Source organism: Aquarana catesbeiana, linkage group LG03, assembly GCF_042186555.1.
Source record: "Aquarana catesbeiana isolate 2022-GZ linkage group LG03, ASM4218655v1, whole genome shotgun sequence".
In the NCBI taxonomy this organism is placed as follows: domain Eukaryota; kingdom Metazoa; phylum Chordata; class Amphibia; order Anura; family Ranidae; genus Aquarana; species Aquarana catesbeiana.
Genome location: NC_133326.1, coordinates 471,216,079 through 471,232,928, shown reverse-complemented (window position 1 = coordinate 471,232,928; position 16,850 = coordinate 471,216,079). Strand labels below are relative to the sequence as shown.

The window sequence follows — 16,850 nt, the reverse complement described above, 5'->3', positions numbered from 1 at the left end:
AGGTGTTTTTTTTTTTTTTTAAAATAACAAACATGTTATACTTACCTTCACTGTGCAGCTCGTTCTGCACAGAGTGGCCCCGAACCTCGTCTTCTGGGGTCCCTCGGCGGCTGTTTCAGCTCCTCCCCGCAAGCATTCACCACCTTAATGCGAGCTCCCTCGCACGGTGGTGAGTGCTTGCGGGCGCGCTCCCGTGATACAGCCGGCGGCTATAGCCGCTCGCTGTATCACTCGGCCCCGCCCCCCGGCGCGCCGCGTCATCGGATGTGATTGACAGCAGCACGAGCCAATGGCTGCGCTGCTTTCAATCCATCCACTGCAGCCAATCAGCGGCCAGGGTGAGCGGAGGAACAGATGTCGGGAACGCGAAGCTGACTTTCGAGGCGTCAGGTAAGTAAAACGGGGGGGCTGGGGGCGGCGGTTCTGTCAGAAGTTTTTTCACCTTAATGCATAGAATGCATTAAGGTGAAAAAATTTTTACCTTTACAACCCCTTTAAACCAAACCTGCAATTACCTGACATGTCTTATTATAATTCAGGTTTTTTATAAATTAAGTTGCACAGCATGCAACTATGCAGTGGCGGTGCGTCCATAAGGGCGCACAGGCCCTTATGGATGCACCGCCACTGCATAGCTGCATGTGATTTTCTTTTCCTCTCTCCTGCCACCCCCTCTAGCACCAATAGATAGATTCATGCATTGCACAGCCATTTTCAGATCTCTTCAGAGCTGTTCAATTGGGTTCAAGTCTGGGCTCTGGCTGGGCCACTCAAGGACATTCACAGAGTTGTCCCATAGCCACTCCTTTGTTATCTTGGCTGTGTGCTTAGGGTCGTTAGAAGTTGAACCTTTGCCCCAGTCTGAGGTCCAGAGCCCTCTGGAGCAAGTTTTTATCAAGGATGTCTCTATACATTGCTGCATTCATCTTTTTCTCAATCCTGACTAGTCTCCCAGTTCCTGCCGCTGTTAAACATCCCCACAGCATGATGTTGCCACCACTATGCTTCACTGTAGGGATGGTATTGGCCAGGTGTTGAGCGGTGCCTGGTTTCCTCCAGACATGATGCTCACCATTCAGGCCAAATAGTTCAATGTTTGCTGCATTTCACCAGAGAATTTTGTTTATTATGGTCTGTGAGTCCTTCAGGTGCATTTTGGCAAACTCTAGGCAGGCTGCCATGTGCCTTTTCCTGAGGAGTGGCTTCCTTCTGGCCACTCTACCATACAGCCCTCATTAGTGGAGTGCTGCAGAGATGGTTGTTCTTCTGGAAGGTTCTCCTCTCTCCACAGAGAAGCGCTGGAGAGTGACCATTGGGTTATTGGTCACCTCCCTGACTAAGGCCCTTCTTCCCCGATCGCTCAGTTTGGCTGGGTGGCCCGCTCTAGGAAGAGTCCTTGTGGTTCTAAACATCCATTTATGGATGATGGAGGCCACTGTGCATATTGGGACCTTCATAGCTGCAGAAATGTATGTGTACCCTTTGCCATATCTGTGCCTTGATACAATCTTGTCTCAGATGTCTACAAACACTTCATGGCTTGGTTTGTGCTCTGATATGCACTGTTAACTGTGGGACCATATATAGACAGGTGTGTGCGCCTTTTGAAATCATGTCCATCAACTGAATTTACCACAGGTGAATTCCAATCAAGTTGTAGAAACATCTCAAGGATGATCAGTGGAAACAGGATGCACCCGAGCTCAATTTTGAATGTCATGACAAAGGCTGTGAATACTTACTGCATGTACATGTGATTTTTTAATTTTTTATTTTTAATAAATTTTCAAAGATTTCAAACAAACTTCTTTCATGTTGTCATTATGGGGTATTGTTTGTAGATATTTGAGGAAAATAATTAATTTAATCCATTTCGGAATAAGGCTATAACAAAATGTGGAAAAAGTGAAGCGCTATGAATATTTTCCTAATGCACTGTAAAGGCTCAATCACGTACCTGTACATGGATAGTGTCTTCCGGGTTCCCTTGCCAACTAAGATTTTAGCAACAGGTTTCAGCCAATGATTCATGGCTGAGACCTGCTGATTGGCTGTCTCCAATCACAGGCCAGAGCCCTGTGTTGACAAAAAAAACAGGGCTCTGTACAGAGGGAATTATCTGTTTGTTTTGTTTCCCTGCTTTGCAGGGAGAAGGAACAAACAGATATTTCATAAAAAGCAGCAAACATTACACATACACACAGTTAATCCTTTAATCGCCCTTAGATGTTAACCTTTTCCCAGCCAGTGTCATTAGTGCAGTGACAGTGTATAGTATTATCACTGATCACTGTATTAGTTTCACTGGTGATGTCATTGTCAGTTAGTGCACCTCTCAGCCAGCATCAGTTAAGGTCAGATTGTCCGCCTCACTATCACAGTCCCACTATAAGTCTCCATTACAAGTAAAAAAAAAAAAAAATTCCAGTATATATACTGTGTGCCATACTTTGTAGATGCTATAACTTTCACATAAACCAATCAATATATACTTATTGGGATTTTGTTTTAACGAAGACATGTAGCAGAATACATTTTGGCATAAATGTATGAAGACATTAGTTTATTTTTTATTGGATATGTTTTATAGCAGAAAGTAAAAACATATAGTTTTTTTTTTTTTTAACCACTTACCAACCGGCTCATAGCCGAATGACGGCTGCAGGGCGGTTGGATAACTCTGGGAGGATGTCATATGACGTCCTCCCAGAATTCCCCTCTCGCGCGCCCCCTGGGGCGCGCACTCGAACACATCCGTGACCGCTGATCGCGGCCGTTTACCAACGGCGCGATCACATGTAAACAGACCGGCGTCATCTGATGACGCCGGTTCCTCTCCTCCCCTCCTGTGTACCGATCGGTACACTGTGGAGGAGAGGGAGATGGATGGATGTCTGCAGCGCTGTGGGCTGTATGTGTAGTGCCCACAGCGCTGCACAGAGAAATCCATCCATCCATCCATCCATGCTCAGCCATCCCCACTACTATGCAATGCTGTGCAATACTCTGCAATACCCCCACAATACTCTGCAATACCCCCACAATACTCTGCAATGCTGTGCAATACTCTGCAATACCCCCACAATACTCTGCAATACCCCCACAATACTCTGCAATGCTGTGCAATACTCTGCAATGCTGTGCAATACACTGCAATGCCCCCACAATACTCTGCAATGCTGTGCAATACTCTGCAATGCCCCCACAATACTCTGCAATGCTGTGCAATACTCTGCAATGCCCCCACAATACTCTGCAATGCTGTGCAATACTCTGCAATGCCCCCGCCATACTCTGCAATGCCCCCGCCATACTCTGCAATGCCCCCCGCCATACTCTGCAATGCCCCCGCCATACTCTGCCATGCCCCCGCCATACCCCGCCATACTCCGCCATACCCCGCCATACTCCGCCATACCCCGCAATACCCCGCCATACTCCGCAATACCCTGCCATACCCCACCATACTCCGCAATACCCCGCCATACTCCGCAATACCCCGCCATACTCCGCCATACCCCGCCATACTGCGCCATACTGCGCCATACCCCGCCATACTCCGCAATACCCCGCCATACTCCGCCATACCCCGCCATACCCCGCCATACTCCGCCATACTCCGCCATACCCCGCAATACCCCGCCATACTCCGCAATACCCTGCCATACCCCGCCATACTCCGCAATACCCCACCATACTCCGCAATACCCCGCCATACCCTGCCATGCTGAGCCATGCTCAGCTGTACTCGCCCTCTGTATGTGGCCAGGCTGTGGAAGTCTCACACATGAGGTATCGCCGTACTCAGGAGGAGCAGGAGAATCTATTTTGGGGTGTCATTTTGGGGTGTACATGTTATGTGGTAGAAATATTGTATAAATGGACAACTTTGTGTTAAAAAAAAAAAAGCGTTTTAACCACTTCCCGCCCGCCGGCCGTCATACAACATCCTTGACTTTGTGCGGAGATATCTGAATGATGGGTGCAGCTACAGGCATCATTCAGATATCAGCTTTTTCAGCCGGCGATTCCCTACACCATGAGAATGATCATAGCGGTTGTTCCACTGCTTGATCGTTCTTACGGGAGGTGAGAGGGGACGTCCCCCCTTCCCGCCGCCTTGCGGTGCTTCTACCGACTCACCGCTACGATCGAAACCAGGATCTTTTTTTTTTTTTTTAATTTCAGGCTTCCCAGCCTAGAGGTGAGATGTGGGGTCTTATTGACCCCATATCTCACTGTAAAGAGGACCTGTCATGCCATATTCCTATTACAAGGATGTTTATATTCCTTGTAATAGGAATAAAAGTGGTCAAAAATTTTTTTTTTTTTGGAAAAAAGCATCAAACTAAAATAAATAAAGTAAAATGAACAATAAAAAAAAAAAAAAATTTAAAGCGCCCCTGTCCCTGTGTGCTCGCATGCAGAAGCAAACGCATACGTAAGTCCCGCCCACATATGAAAACGGTGTTCAAACCACACATGTGAGGTATCTCTGCGATCGGTAGAGCGAGAGCAATAATTTTGGCCCTAGACCTCCTCTGTAACTCAAAACATGTAACCAGTAAAAAATTTTAAAGCGTCGCCTATGGGGATTTTTGAGTAGCAAAGTTTGGCGCCATTCCACAAGCACGTGCAATTTTGAAGGGTGACATCTATTTACTCGGCGTAACTTCATCTTTCACATTATGCAAAAACATTGGGCTAAATTTACTGTTTTGGTTTTTGTAAAGCACAAAACTGTTTTTTTTCCAAAAAAACGCGTTAAAAAAATTGCTGCGCAAATACCGTGCGAGATAAAAAGTTGCAACGACCGCCATTGTATTCTCTAGGGTCTTTGCTAAAAAAACATATATAATGTTTTGGGGTTCTAAGTAATTTTCTAGCTAATAAATGATGATTTTTACATGTAGGAGAGAAATGTCAGAATTGGCCTGGGTGCTCCAGAACGCCTGAAGGTGCTCCCCTGCATGTTGGGCCTCTGTATGTGGCCACGCTGTGTAAAAGTCTCACACATGTGGTATCACCATACTCGGGAGTAATAGCAGAATGTGTTTTGGGGTGTAATTTGTGGTATGCATATGCGGTCTGTGAGAAATACCCTGCTAATATGACAATTTTGTGGAAAAAAAAAAAAAGTAAAAAAAAAACCTTGATTTTGCAAAGAATTGTGGGAAAAAATGACAACTTCAAAAAACTCACCATGCATCTTTCTAAATACCTTGGAATGTCTTCTTTCCAAAAAGGGGTCATTTGGGGGGTATTTGTACTTTTCTGGCATGTTAGGGTCTCAAGAAATGAGATAGGCCGTCAGTACTTCAGGTGTGATCAATTTTCAGATATTCGCACCATAGCTTTTGGACTCTATAACTTTCAAAAAGACGGAATAATATCCATCGATTTGGGTTATTTTTACCAAAGATATGTAGCGGTATAAATTTTGGCCAAAATATATGAAGAAAAATTACTAATTTGCAAAATATTATAACAGAAATGAAGAAAAATGTATTTTTTTACAGATTTTTCGGTCTTTTTTCTTTTACGGCGCAAAAAATAAAGAACCCAGCAGTGATGCTCTATTTGTGTGAAAAAAAGGACAAAAATTTCATAAAGATACAGTGTTGCATGACTGAGTAATTGTCATTCAAAATGTGAGAGCACCAAAAGCTGAAAATTGGTCTGTTAGGAAGGGGGTTTAAGTGCCCAGTTGTCAAGTGGTTAAAGTTGTTTTTATAAAAAAAAAAAAATTTTTTTTTTTTTAAAAATGTAGTGATGGTCGAATACCACCAAAATAAAATTCTATTTGTGTAAAAAAAAAAATTATATAAATTTCATTTGGGTACAGCGTTGCAATTACTAGTTGAAGTAGCGCAGTTCTGAATAGCAAAAAATGGCCTGGTCATGAAGGAGGTAAAACCTTCCAGAGCTCAAGTGGTTAATGAAGCATCATTTGAATGTTTAGATCCTTTGTCAGTTCTAAAACATCACCAACATTTCCCCCTGCTGCATTAAAGATGTTGAAAAGCATTATTTTTCTTTTTCTATTCACACTATAAATTACATCAGAGGTCCTGTTAACACATGTCATGCATCTAATCATTGTGTAGCGGTAAAAAACACGGGTAATGAATTATCTTTATACGAGGCAGTGATTTACAAGAATATGGCTTTCTGATCATTTCCTTAAGGTTTGAGATCTATCTATTCAATTACTTTATGCTGTTCTTATGTCTCTTTATTATCCAGAGGCTAACAGGGACCTATGAAGTAACATAAACATATCTGGCAGCTGACCTGGTTCTGTTTCTCCCAATTAGGAGACTGTTTGTTTAGACAAAAGGGTAAAAACAGTATGTGAATGTTTCATTGATACTGCAGCACTTTGATTTCTAGCACTAAGAATATGAAAATCCATTATGAAAAACACCACCACTTTAAATGAAGAGGTGAAATGAACATTTTTCTTTTTAATGTAAAATGTTGCTAATGTAAATATGCTTATTGACCATGACCAATGTGAAACAATGGTACTTGTGGTAACTAATCTACAATCATCTTTCGATGTTATGACAGCAGTATTAAATATAATATTAGGGCATAATATTAGGCTGCCTTATGAAAATGCAGTTTGCACACCAGACTTTTTTTTTTCTGTTTATTTGAAAAAGTCCTCTTATACCACGTACACACTAGCGGAATTTCTGACAGAAATAGTCCGATGGAAGCTTTTCATAGTATATTCCGATCGTGTGTATGCCCCATCAGACTTTTTCCGTCGAAAATTCAGACGGACTTAGATATAGAACATGTTCTAAATTTTTTTTTTTCTACTAACACGAGATAAACACGAGATTAGCAGAAGGAGCCCAAAGGGTGGCACACTGGCTCTTGAACTTCCTTTTTCTAGTCCTGTCGTACGTGGTGTATGTCACATCGTTCTGGACGGTCGGAATTTGGTGTGACCATGTGTATGCAAGACAGCTTGAGCGGAATTCCGTCAGAACTCCATCGGAAAAATCTTCAGAGTTTATTCCGATGGCAAAACCGGTCGTGTGCACAGGGCATTAGAGTGAATTTAATAAAATAGAGTACATAAGAGTATATATCATAATGTTAGTCGACATCATAAAAAGCAGGCCTCTATGTGTAGCCTGCAGTGTCCCACATTGTTCTCTCTGACTAATGCAGCAGAGAAATCTCCATGGCTGGAGGAGAGCCTGCCACATGACTTTTTCATGGTCCCCTTGGTTTTTGTTTTGTTCTGATCTTCTGTTATAAAGGATTGCTCTAAACTGGCTTCAGAACGATATATTTATACATACTTAAAGCAACAGTAACACTATGGTTGTTTTATGGATTTGAAGTGACCATGAGCTTATAGCAGAAGGAGGAATGCAGGTTCGTACAGTGTACGGACCTGGACAGTTGGAAGCAGTGCTGTAGATCCATACATTGTATGGACCTGACAGTAAAAGGGTTAATATAGGGGGATTGAAAACATCAGTAATAGTTGCCTTTTCCTTGCTACCTCGGCAGCTGATGCTCTCATTTTTCTGACACACCAAAGATGCAGATGTGGTAACAATGCAGGGCTGAGTATTGGTGGGGATCAAAACAGTAGGGACTAGAGTGGCTCTAAGGTTACGTTTAGGCATGGGAAGGGAGGGTGGTAAATTTGGGATGGAATTTTAATGAAAGAATTGCTTTAAAGTATAACTAAAGGCAAAACATTTCTTGGAGGGAGATGAGAACACTTGTCAGGTGTTTTCTACTGCCTGTGCACATGTTACCTTCACCATCATAAGTAAAAGCAAAAGAAAATCCTAAATTTTGAGCTGTCCCCAAAACAGGAATAGAGGGGAAATGTTTTGTGGGGATCTAATGACCCTGGTGACAGCCAGGGATTCCCTCACTTTGGAGGGATTTCCTCTCACTTTCTGTCTTGACTATGGGACAGGAAGTGAAGGGTAACCTCCCTAATGGGGACACAGATCGCAAAGAAAAACATTTTGCCTTTAGTTCCACTTTAAGGAAACAAATGTTTCTTTAACCATGTTTTCACCGTTTTGCTTTTTTTTTTTGTTGGTACTGTGTTCCAGGATATTTCAAATGAATATTGGCGTATCCAAAATAATTAAAAATTCAGTCTATTTATCATTTGAGCTAGAGGGCTTGCCTCATCCATCTGTATCCATCATCTGCTGCTGACTTTGAATATTTGGTTCTCAGTGCAGACTAACACCTTAGCAATTAGAGTACTTGCAGAGTTTGCATTATCTGCAGCCCGGTGTTTGTACATAATGCAGGTATGTGGCATTTCAGTCAATATGTAAGGGCCATGCCAAAAGTAGCAAAGTATATCATTCTAATGCCCCGTACACACGGTCAGATTTTCCGACGGAAAATGTGTGATAGGACCTTGTTGTCGGAAATTCCGACTGTGTGTGGGCTCCATCACACATTTTCCATCGGATTTTCCGACACACAAAGTTGGAGAGCTTGCTATAAAATTTTCCGACAACAAAATCCGTTGTCGGAAATTCAGATAGTGTGTACACAAATCCGACGGACAAAGTGCCACGCATGCTCAGAATAAATAAAGAGATGAAAGCTATTGGCCACTGCCCCGTTTATAGTCCCGACGTACGTGTTTTACGTCACCGCGTTTAGAACGATCGGATTTTCCGACAACTTTGTGTGACCGTGTGTATACAAGACAAGTTTGAGCCAACAGCCGTCTGAAAAAATCCTAGGATTTTGTTGACGGAATGTCCGAACAAAGTCCGACCGTGTGTACGGGGCATAATAGGATAGAGAGTGATATGAATGATGTATAAACATTTACATTTTTCAAGGCCCCAAAACCATTTTCTATGGTAAGCAAATACATATCTTATCAAAAATAATGACTGACTGGAATTATACAGAGTACTAATTATAATTGGTGGAAGTAATGTCTTTATTCCTAGTTGAGGCTTTAGGTATACTTAAGATGCCCAGGGGACTTTAAAGCATTTAACCATGAACCTAAAGTTTGTGTATGACTTAGTGAAAAGTTGCCTTTTAAATCAAATTTACTTTAAGCTTTTAAGACACTAGCAAGACAATTGTGCAGCCAAGTGATAGAACATTTTCTTTAAAACAGTCTTGTTGAGTACTGAATTTTTTGATTATCAACCAGGCTATATTTAGGCATGACCTTGGTTCATCTGAATAATGATGTTCTATTGTACTACATTCTATCCCTGGCATCGTGCAATTATTGTAGTAAATGCCACTGGCGGTATGCAATATGGGAGGGGGATGTTGCCTGCTTTTAGGACTGGATTTCTGCACAGCTAACATAGGTCATGTTGTAGAGTGGTAGCACAGTGACCTACACATCATGATGTTGACTGTCAGCTACATATAAAAAGTTCCAGACTAGCACCCTCCTGCCAGTGCAATGGAGCCAGGTCCCCATTGCTGTTTGTCCTGTGTTTATCCCATGTCTGTGTGGATTTCTTGGTAGACTCATGTACTGTGTACTTACAGTTCATCTACCTTGGCTACACCTAAAACCAAACTGTTAGTAGAATATGAAAAAGTTTTACCCTCCCCTGTACTTGTCAGTGCTAGGTGTACTGGTGCAAAGCAGACAAACTCTAAGTAACCAGTTAAATAGTATAGGCAAATTTAAAATCCTTTCTAGTGAACTTTTCCATATTCGGGTCTTAAAGTACACTCATATGGTCCAAAGTAATCAAACTAACAACCATGTCTAAATACAGACATCTTGTGTTCTGTTAATCGTCAACATTTTTTTTTTTTGTGGTCAGTGAAGCCCTAGGAATTTGACTTCCCATTGAGGCTCCCATATTGAACTCTTGCATGACAGCAGTGGACTTTGTTATAGGGTGGGTGGGCAGGCAGTCAAGCAGCCATATACACCCTATGAAAAGTGTTGGTCTGAAACCCAGAGCCTCTCACAGAAGTTAAAAAAAAACATATTTTCATATTTGTAAACCTTCTTTTTGGCAGTTATTATAACCATGCTGCTTGGCAGAATAAAGGGAAAGGAAATAGAGAGGGAACAGTGAAAATAACAAGGAAGCTTAATTAAGTCAGATACAGCAGGGAATGAAGAAATATAAAACAAGCTAGAAAATGTTAAATGCATGAAAAGAACAGAAAGGCAGGTGCTTGGCTTCTAGGTTTAACACTGACTTCATGTATTTTTAATAATGTTATTTTAACTGAAGTCAGCAGTAAATGAGACAACTCTTAGCAAAGACACAAAGCATTTCTCACATGGTTTCTTATGAGAAACACTGAAAGGAAATGTAATAAGGTTAAGAATAAATTTAGGCAAGTAGCTGCTTAGTAAAATGACTTGAATTAATCAGCTCTTAATTATTAACATGCCAAAATCACTCCTAATATGCAAGTTTAATAAAACACCATTTGTCAAATTCATCATGTATGCCATGTAATAATATCCTCAGCAAATAAATAGATCAGGTAACCAGCAAAGAGGCAATAAACCTATCATGTTCTTTCTCCTAATTAGATTAATGCAAATAAAAGGGGACTTATACAGTATATACAATTATTATCTTTATAGGAGTGCATTGAGCTTCTGTTGGTGAGGTAGTTTACAGTTTATTATGTGATTTCTTTCTATTCATTTTCTTCTTTATAATCAATATGTTTGGTTAGAGTTTTGCTGTTAACCCAAATCTGTCACAGTAACCATAAAAATCTGGTCTGCCATCCCACAAATCTACAGAGGCATCCCCACACGTCTTCCCCGATCGCTTTCACTTGCTTCAATGGAACTCGCCATCACTGACCTATCATTAAAAAATTGGGTCACGGCCAGGGGCGGATCCAGGGGGGGGGGGGGCAACAGGGCAATTGCCCCCCCCGAAATAGTAGCACTGACATTTCTTGATACCAGTGCCAATGCCGCTGCCTCTACCCGAGTCTCTCTCTCACATCAGCCGATCAGCGGCGCCGAGAGAGAGACTCGCACTGACATGGCAGGATACCAGGAGGAGGAGGAGGTGGGTGGAGCCTCTTCCCTGCACTCGTTGCTAACGCCAGGGTCGCCTGGCGTCTAGCAACAAGTGACGTCAGCGAGTCACGTCGGACTCGGACTTGAGTCTGAAAGCCGACGTGACTGTGACAGGTCAGACGGAGCTAAACAGTCATGTAAGTGCAGGTACGGCGCTCGTACAGTCACACTGAGAGGGGGGCTGGACGGGAAGCTGCTGGGTGGCTCGGCGGGGGGGGGATGGACTGGCCAATCAGTGGGTGGCGGAGCAGAGAGATGACATCATCTCTCACCGCCCGGCGCCCGCCCTGCATTCTGGCAGTTCTGCCCTCACTCACTGTGCAGGCAGCAGAGAGATTACATCATCTCTCTGCTGCCTGACTCAGACTGGGACGCAGGAATTGACAATCCCCATTCCCCACCTTAGCAGGAAAGTAACTATCTGCAACTTGTGGCAGGTGATGTGGCAAGTGGACAATCCGCAATGTGTGGCAAGTGAACAATCCGCAATGTGTGACAGGTGACGTGGCAAGTGACAATCCACAACTTGTGGCAGGTGACGTGGCAGGTGGACAATCCGCAACTTGTGGCAAGTGAACAATCCGCAATGTGTGACAGGTGACGTGGCAAGTGACAATCCACAACTTGTGGCAGGTGACGTGGCAAGTGGACAATCCGCAACTTGTGGCAAGTGAACAATCCGCAATGTGTGACAGGTGACGTGGCAAGTGACAATCCACAACTTGTGGCAGGTGACGTGGCAAGTGGACAATCAGCAATGTGTGGCAGGTGATAGTGGACAATTTGCAACACGTGGCAAGTGACAATCCGCAGCTTGTGGCAGGTGACGTGGCAAGTGACAATCCACAACTTGTGGCAGGTGACATGGCAAGTGGACAATCCGCAACTTGTGGCAAGTGAACAATCCGGAATGTGTGACAGGTGACGTGGCAAGTGACAATCCACAACTTGTGGCAGGTGACGTGGCAAGTGGACAATCAGCAATGTGTGGCAGGTGATAGTGGACAATTTGCAACACATGGCAAGTGACAATTCGCAGCTTGTGGCAGGTGAAGTGGCAAGTGGACAATCCGCAACTTGTGGCAGGTGACGTGGCAAGTGACAATCCACAACTTGTGGCAGGTGACGTGGCAAGTGGAGAATCAGCAATGTGTGGCAGGTGATAGTGGACAAATTGCAACGTGTGGCAGGTGACGTGGCAAGTGATAATCTGCATCTGGTGGCAGGCGATGTGGCAAGTGACACACTCGGGGCTCCCACTGATTCTGCATTATGGTGAGTTGAACTATTTCATTTTCTATAACAATGTAATAATAGAAGTAATGTGTTTCAAACATCCTGACACTATAATAACCATGGTGCCGTGATGATTGAAGCTCCAACATCAGCCATTTCCCTGATAAATTGCCCCCAAAAAAACGTATTTTCTGGCAGTGCCCCTCCCGACACTAGACTCTGGATCTGCCCCTGGTCACGGCATGTATCCGACATGTTGGAGATCTCGTTATAGGGGACAGACTTAACACTTTCTCTGAACTCTGTTCTAACTACAATCTCCCCAGATTGGACTTCTTCAAATAGTCATAGCCTCTTTACTGCCAGACTTGCAAGACAATGGTAAACCACCTCACCTCGTATTCAAGATTTTATACATATTCTCAATGACCATCGCCTGTTGAAATTCTCTTATGCTAAAGCCCATCTCACAGCTTCTACATGATATGATGAATGGGCCTTAAGGCTGGCAGACAACAGGAGCATTCCTGTCTCCTAACTTCACCCCAACTTTCACTTCTGTTTCAACCTCCTTCTTTAGGAACATAAAACCCCTTTACAGCTAAAATATATACTCTAAGTTCTCAGAGATCCTCACCTTTATTGTTTAATACTCAAATCTACACGTGCTATTAAATAAACACGATAGGATACCTTAAACCAAAAAAAAGGACTGGTACTGCTCGGTCATTTTGCACAAGGTAAAACTCACTGGATTTTTGGTCTCATCGCATGTTTTTGTTTCTCCTACCCTTTTACTCATCTCTCATCCTTTTTTTTGGTTTAAGGTATCCTATCGTGTTTATTTAATCGCACGTGTCTTATTTTAGTTCACACTAATTGACATGCTCCACACACTCTGATTATCGGGCTTCTCTAGAGCTCTCACAGCTTTTCTATATTATTCTGAGGCAGTATCTTCTGACCTGTTTTACACGTATATCTACCAATTTATCTTATATACACTTTTTGAAACCAGTACTTGGCACAGTATTTACTACAACATGATGATCTCCATCTTTCTGGGGATAGTCTTGTATGCGCCCGGTGTTCTTAAAGATCTTTATACCTCAGCTCCCAGGATAGACAATAAGGGCGACCCTTTCTTACCAGTACCACATAAGTTGAATTTGTTACCATATGTAAGTCACCCCAGGTGGACAAATTCCACCTGTTTTTGTTTTATTCCCTCCCCCGTCATATGGGTTCCAATTTAAACCATAATGTTTCTTTTTACATTTTTATAGATATGTTCAGCATCCGCTCCTGATGAGTCAGAATTAATCCTTGAAACGCGTCAAGCTTCATAGGATGCAGCCTAAATTCCACACATGGTCTCAATTACATTAGGTTTATTCCAATATATGGTTTCATTACACTGTACCCAGTTACACTATACAATTTATTTTATGACATGAAAGAACATATTTTTATATCATGGTCTAATTGCTATGTGTTGTTTTGCTTCTAGGGAGCAATCTATCTTTCATATGTATTGCATGTAAAGGACAATTTTTGTTATATTTGTATATACCCTTTAATATGGGTTTTCTCTGTTTATGTCAATAAATGCATCTACATTTTTTATCCAATCTTTGTTATTACTTGCATCATTTAAAGTCCCCCCAAAAAATCTTTGTATTTCTATAAAAACCTGACAGATGATCTACTTTACACTCTAATAACTAAATTTGCTCTAAATGTTGTTTCTTATGTCATCACAACATTAGTCAATCACTTCTTGTTTTTTGTGGCATTATTAAAATCACTGCTCCTAAAAAACGGCCGTTTTTATTACTTTTTTTGCATTGATACCCATAGGTCCCATAGGGCAGGACTCAGGTCCCCAAGCACTTTTTAAGGCAATAACTTGCATACAAGCCTTTAAAATGAGCACTTTTGATTTTTCACGATCGTGTCCCATAGACTTAAATGGTGTTTGCGTGTTCGCACAAATTTTTGCCAGTTCGCATGTTCTGCTGCAAACCAGTGGAATGTTCGGCTCATCCCTACTCACCAATATTGCCTTGAGGCTTCCTAGAGCTGATCTTTTGCCAATCATAAACCTACCATGCCTTGTTTGGCACAAATTTGATCTGTACAGAATATTTTTGGCTTGTTCACACCATGTGCCGAAACATTTCTATTTCTAACATAGGTCTCAGTAAGAACACAAAACAAAACAATTGTTTTGTATCACAAAAAAAATTGGTGTCATGCGCATTTTTTTCTTTTCAGAAATATTTGTACATGTTGTATATTGTCACAGAGAAAAAAATGCACATGACTCCAATGTTGTGGTGTGAACAGGGCACATAAACAACAACTGTTTTCTTTGTGCTCTTGTAGAGACAGGTACAGATAATTCAGGTCTCTGCATATAGTGTGAACGAGGCCAAAGGTATTGTACACGGTCAAGTATTTTGGTTGTTTTAAGTTGGTATTAGTGTGGCCATATTCATTGTGTCATTTGTTTATTTTGTAATTATGGGCTCATATGTTTCTGCTGCAGTCTGTAGTGTAAAAGCTAATCAATTCCCCTATGTCCAATTATTCATTCACCTAGCTTGTCCCTATTCACTAAGGGGACAGACAATTTCTTGTTCTGGGTCACACAGCATCCAGTCAATGTTTCACCAATTCTCTGTGTTGCATTACAAATGTGGAAATGGTAATGTGATGAAACCACATCTCTTTGCTTCATCGCTCTGCCTTCCTGGGCCTGTTTCAGATCTAATTACTAGTTTTCACCTGCAGAACTCTAGACTGAGAGACCCAGTGGTTGTGGGATATGTGGTTTCTTTAAAGGAAGTGTTAGGTCTCACACTACATACAGAGGTCATGCATTAACCTGTGCAGTGCCATGTCATATGCCTCATGTATGAACACAAACAGAAATTGCTGACAAAAGTATATGAAGAGTTAATCTACTAAAGACTTGCATACAGGCCCACAAATGACACCCCAAAACTACATGTCCAATACACATCTTATGCAGGTGAAAAACACAAGGTACAAGTGTGAAAGCTGATAATGTCTTTCAATTTTGCTAAGGGATACTATGCATGTCTTTATGACTTACATATTCTATTGTGAAGTTATATAAAGATATATAATTTGTGTTTAGGGGGTTTTTAATCTTCTGGTTCCCTGTATAAATAAATGGCAATATGAGCTTGTTATCATTCGCCACCTGCTACTGGCATTGTGTCTTGGGATCTGTTGGGGTGTGTATTCAATAGCTGCATGCATGTGCCTCCCTACAACATTAGGCTCTGTATTATTCACCATCTTTGCCTGCCTGCTAGGCATATTCACATCTACAGCTTTTCCCCAACTAGGCATTGTAGTTTCCTCTGATTTTCCAGATATCTAGTGAACCTGACCTTCATGCTATGCCTGTCCCCAACCTTAGCTTGTCCTTAGCCCTGATTTGTTCCCAGACCCCAGCTTTGCCATACAAAGCTTTGTACCTGGTTAGCCCTGAAATAAGTATAAATATTTAGCCTTGTATACAATAAAGCTTTACTGTGTATCTTGGTTGATGTTTTTTTTTGTTGTTGCTTGTTTTGTTTTATTACATATGCACATGTTGTGTCTTATTCCTGTGTCTCTATTTCTTTTGCTTGATTGCCAGTTTGATCAGTTATTCTTGCTGTATAAGAATTCAAATCACTTCTAGTTTCTGTGATTTCTACCTCTTTAAAATGCTATCTGAATGATATAAATTATAAGTTTTGTGAGTTCTTTACCTGCTGTTGCACTGGAAACTGTTGGCCACTGTTGTTCGAGTCCTACAGCTGCGCCACGTAAGACTGCTGCTCCTTCCATATGTACAGCACTATAGAAAACAAAGAAGATAGGTAATGGGTGGGTATCTAACACATGCTCCAAGTAGGATTGCACACAGACATACAGACCATTTAGACAGGGTTTCAAGTCAATAAAAAAATTCATGATGTTTTGCAAAAGGCAGCAGCACATCCATTCATTGAAATCAGTTACAGTTATATTTATTGAAATGGATCAGTGGAAGTTGCTTGCTGTTCTGTTTTCTTTCATTATTAGTATGTCTTGAATTATTATCATGTTACCCATTATCTTTGTGTCAAATAATCTTTTCCTTGGAATATACTTATTCATATATTGCAACCTTATCCTAAAGCCCTGCCATAGCTCAAACTTTTCAAACTTTTTTTTTTTGGGGGGGGGGGGATGATAAGGACCTTATTAAGTTTTGTATTGCTGTTCTTGTCCCCAAAGAAGTTAGGTGAATTCCCAAGGGGTCACAGACAGCAATAAACCATTTTCTCCAGCAACATGTGGAAGCATTATGACCTCTATTAAATTGGTATTGGTGTTTTTGTGCTCTTCTGAGAGATTTTCCTTTATTTCTTGTCTAGGTTATTGGCATCAGAGGTGGGCTTTAAATTAAAGTGACACTAAACAATATCCCTATACTCCAAAAAAGTAATCCATACACATCAACTTCTTAATGATCCTGTAATCCATGTTTCAT

At 41.7% G+C, this 16,850-nt stretch overlaps 1 protein-coding gene across 15 annotated transcripts in view; it reads right to left on the bottom strand.

Moving 5' to 3' along the window:
- The window catches only part of LOC141132482 (protocadherin alpha-C2-like), a 441,772-nt gene that overhangs the window by 39,326 nt on the left and 385,596 nt on the right, over positions 1–16,850 (bottom strand). For all 15 annotated transcript variants that reach the window (XM_073620890.1, XM_073620892.1, XM_073620897.1 and 12 more), the window contains one exon: positions 16,084–16,172. In XM_073620890.1, the coding sequence (XP_073476991.1) occupies positions 16,084–16,172 (89 nt within the window). The remainder of the gene's footprint in view (positions 1–16,083; positions 16,173–16,850) is intronic.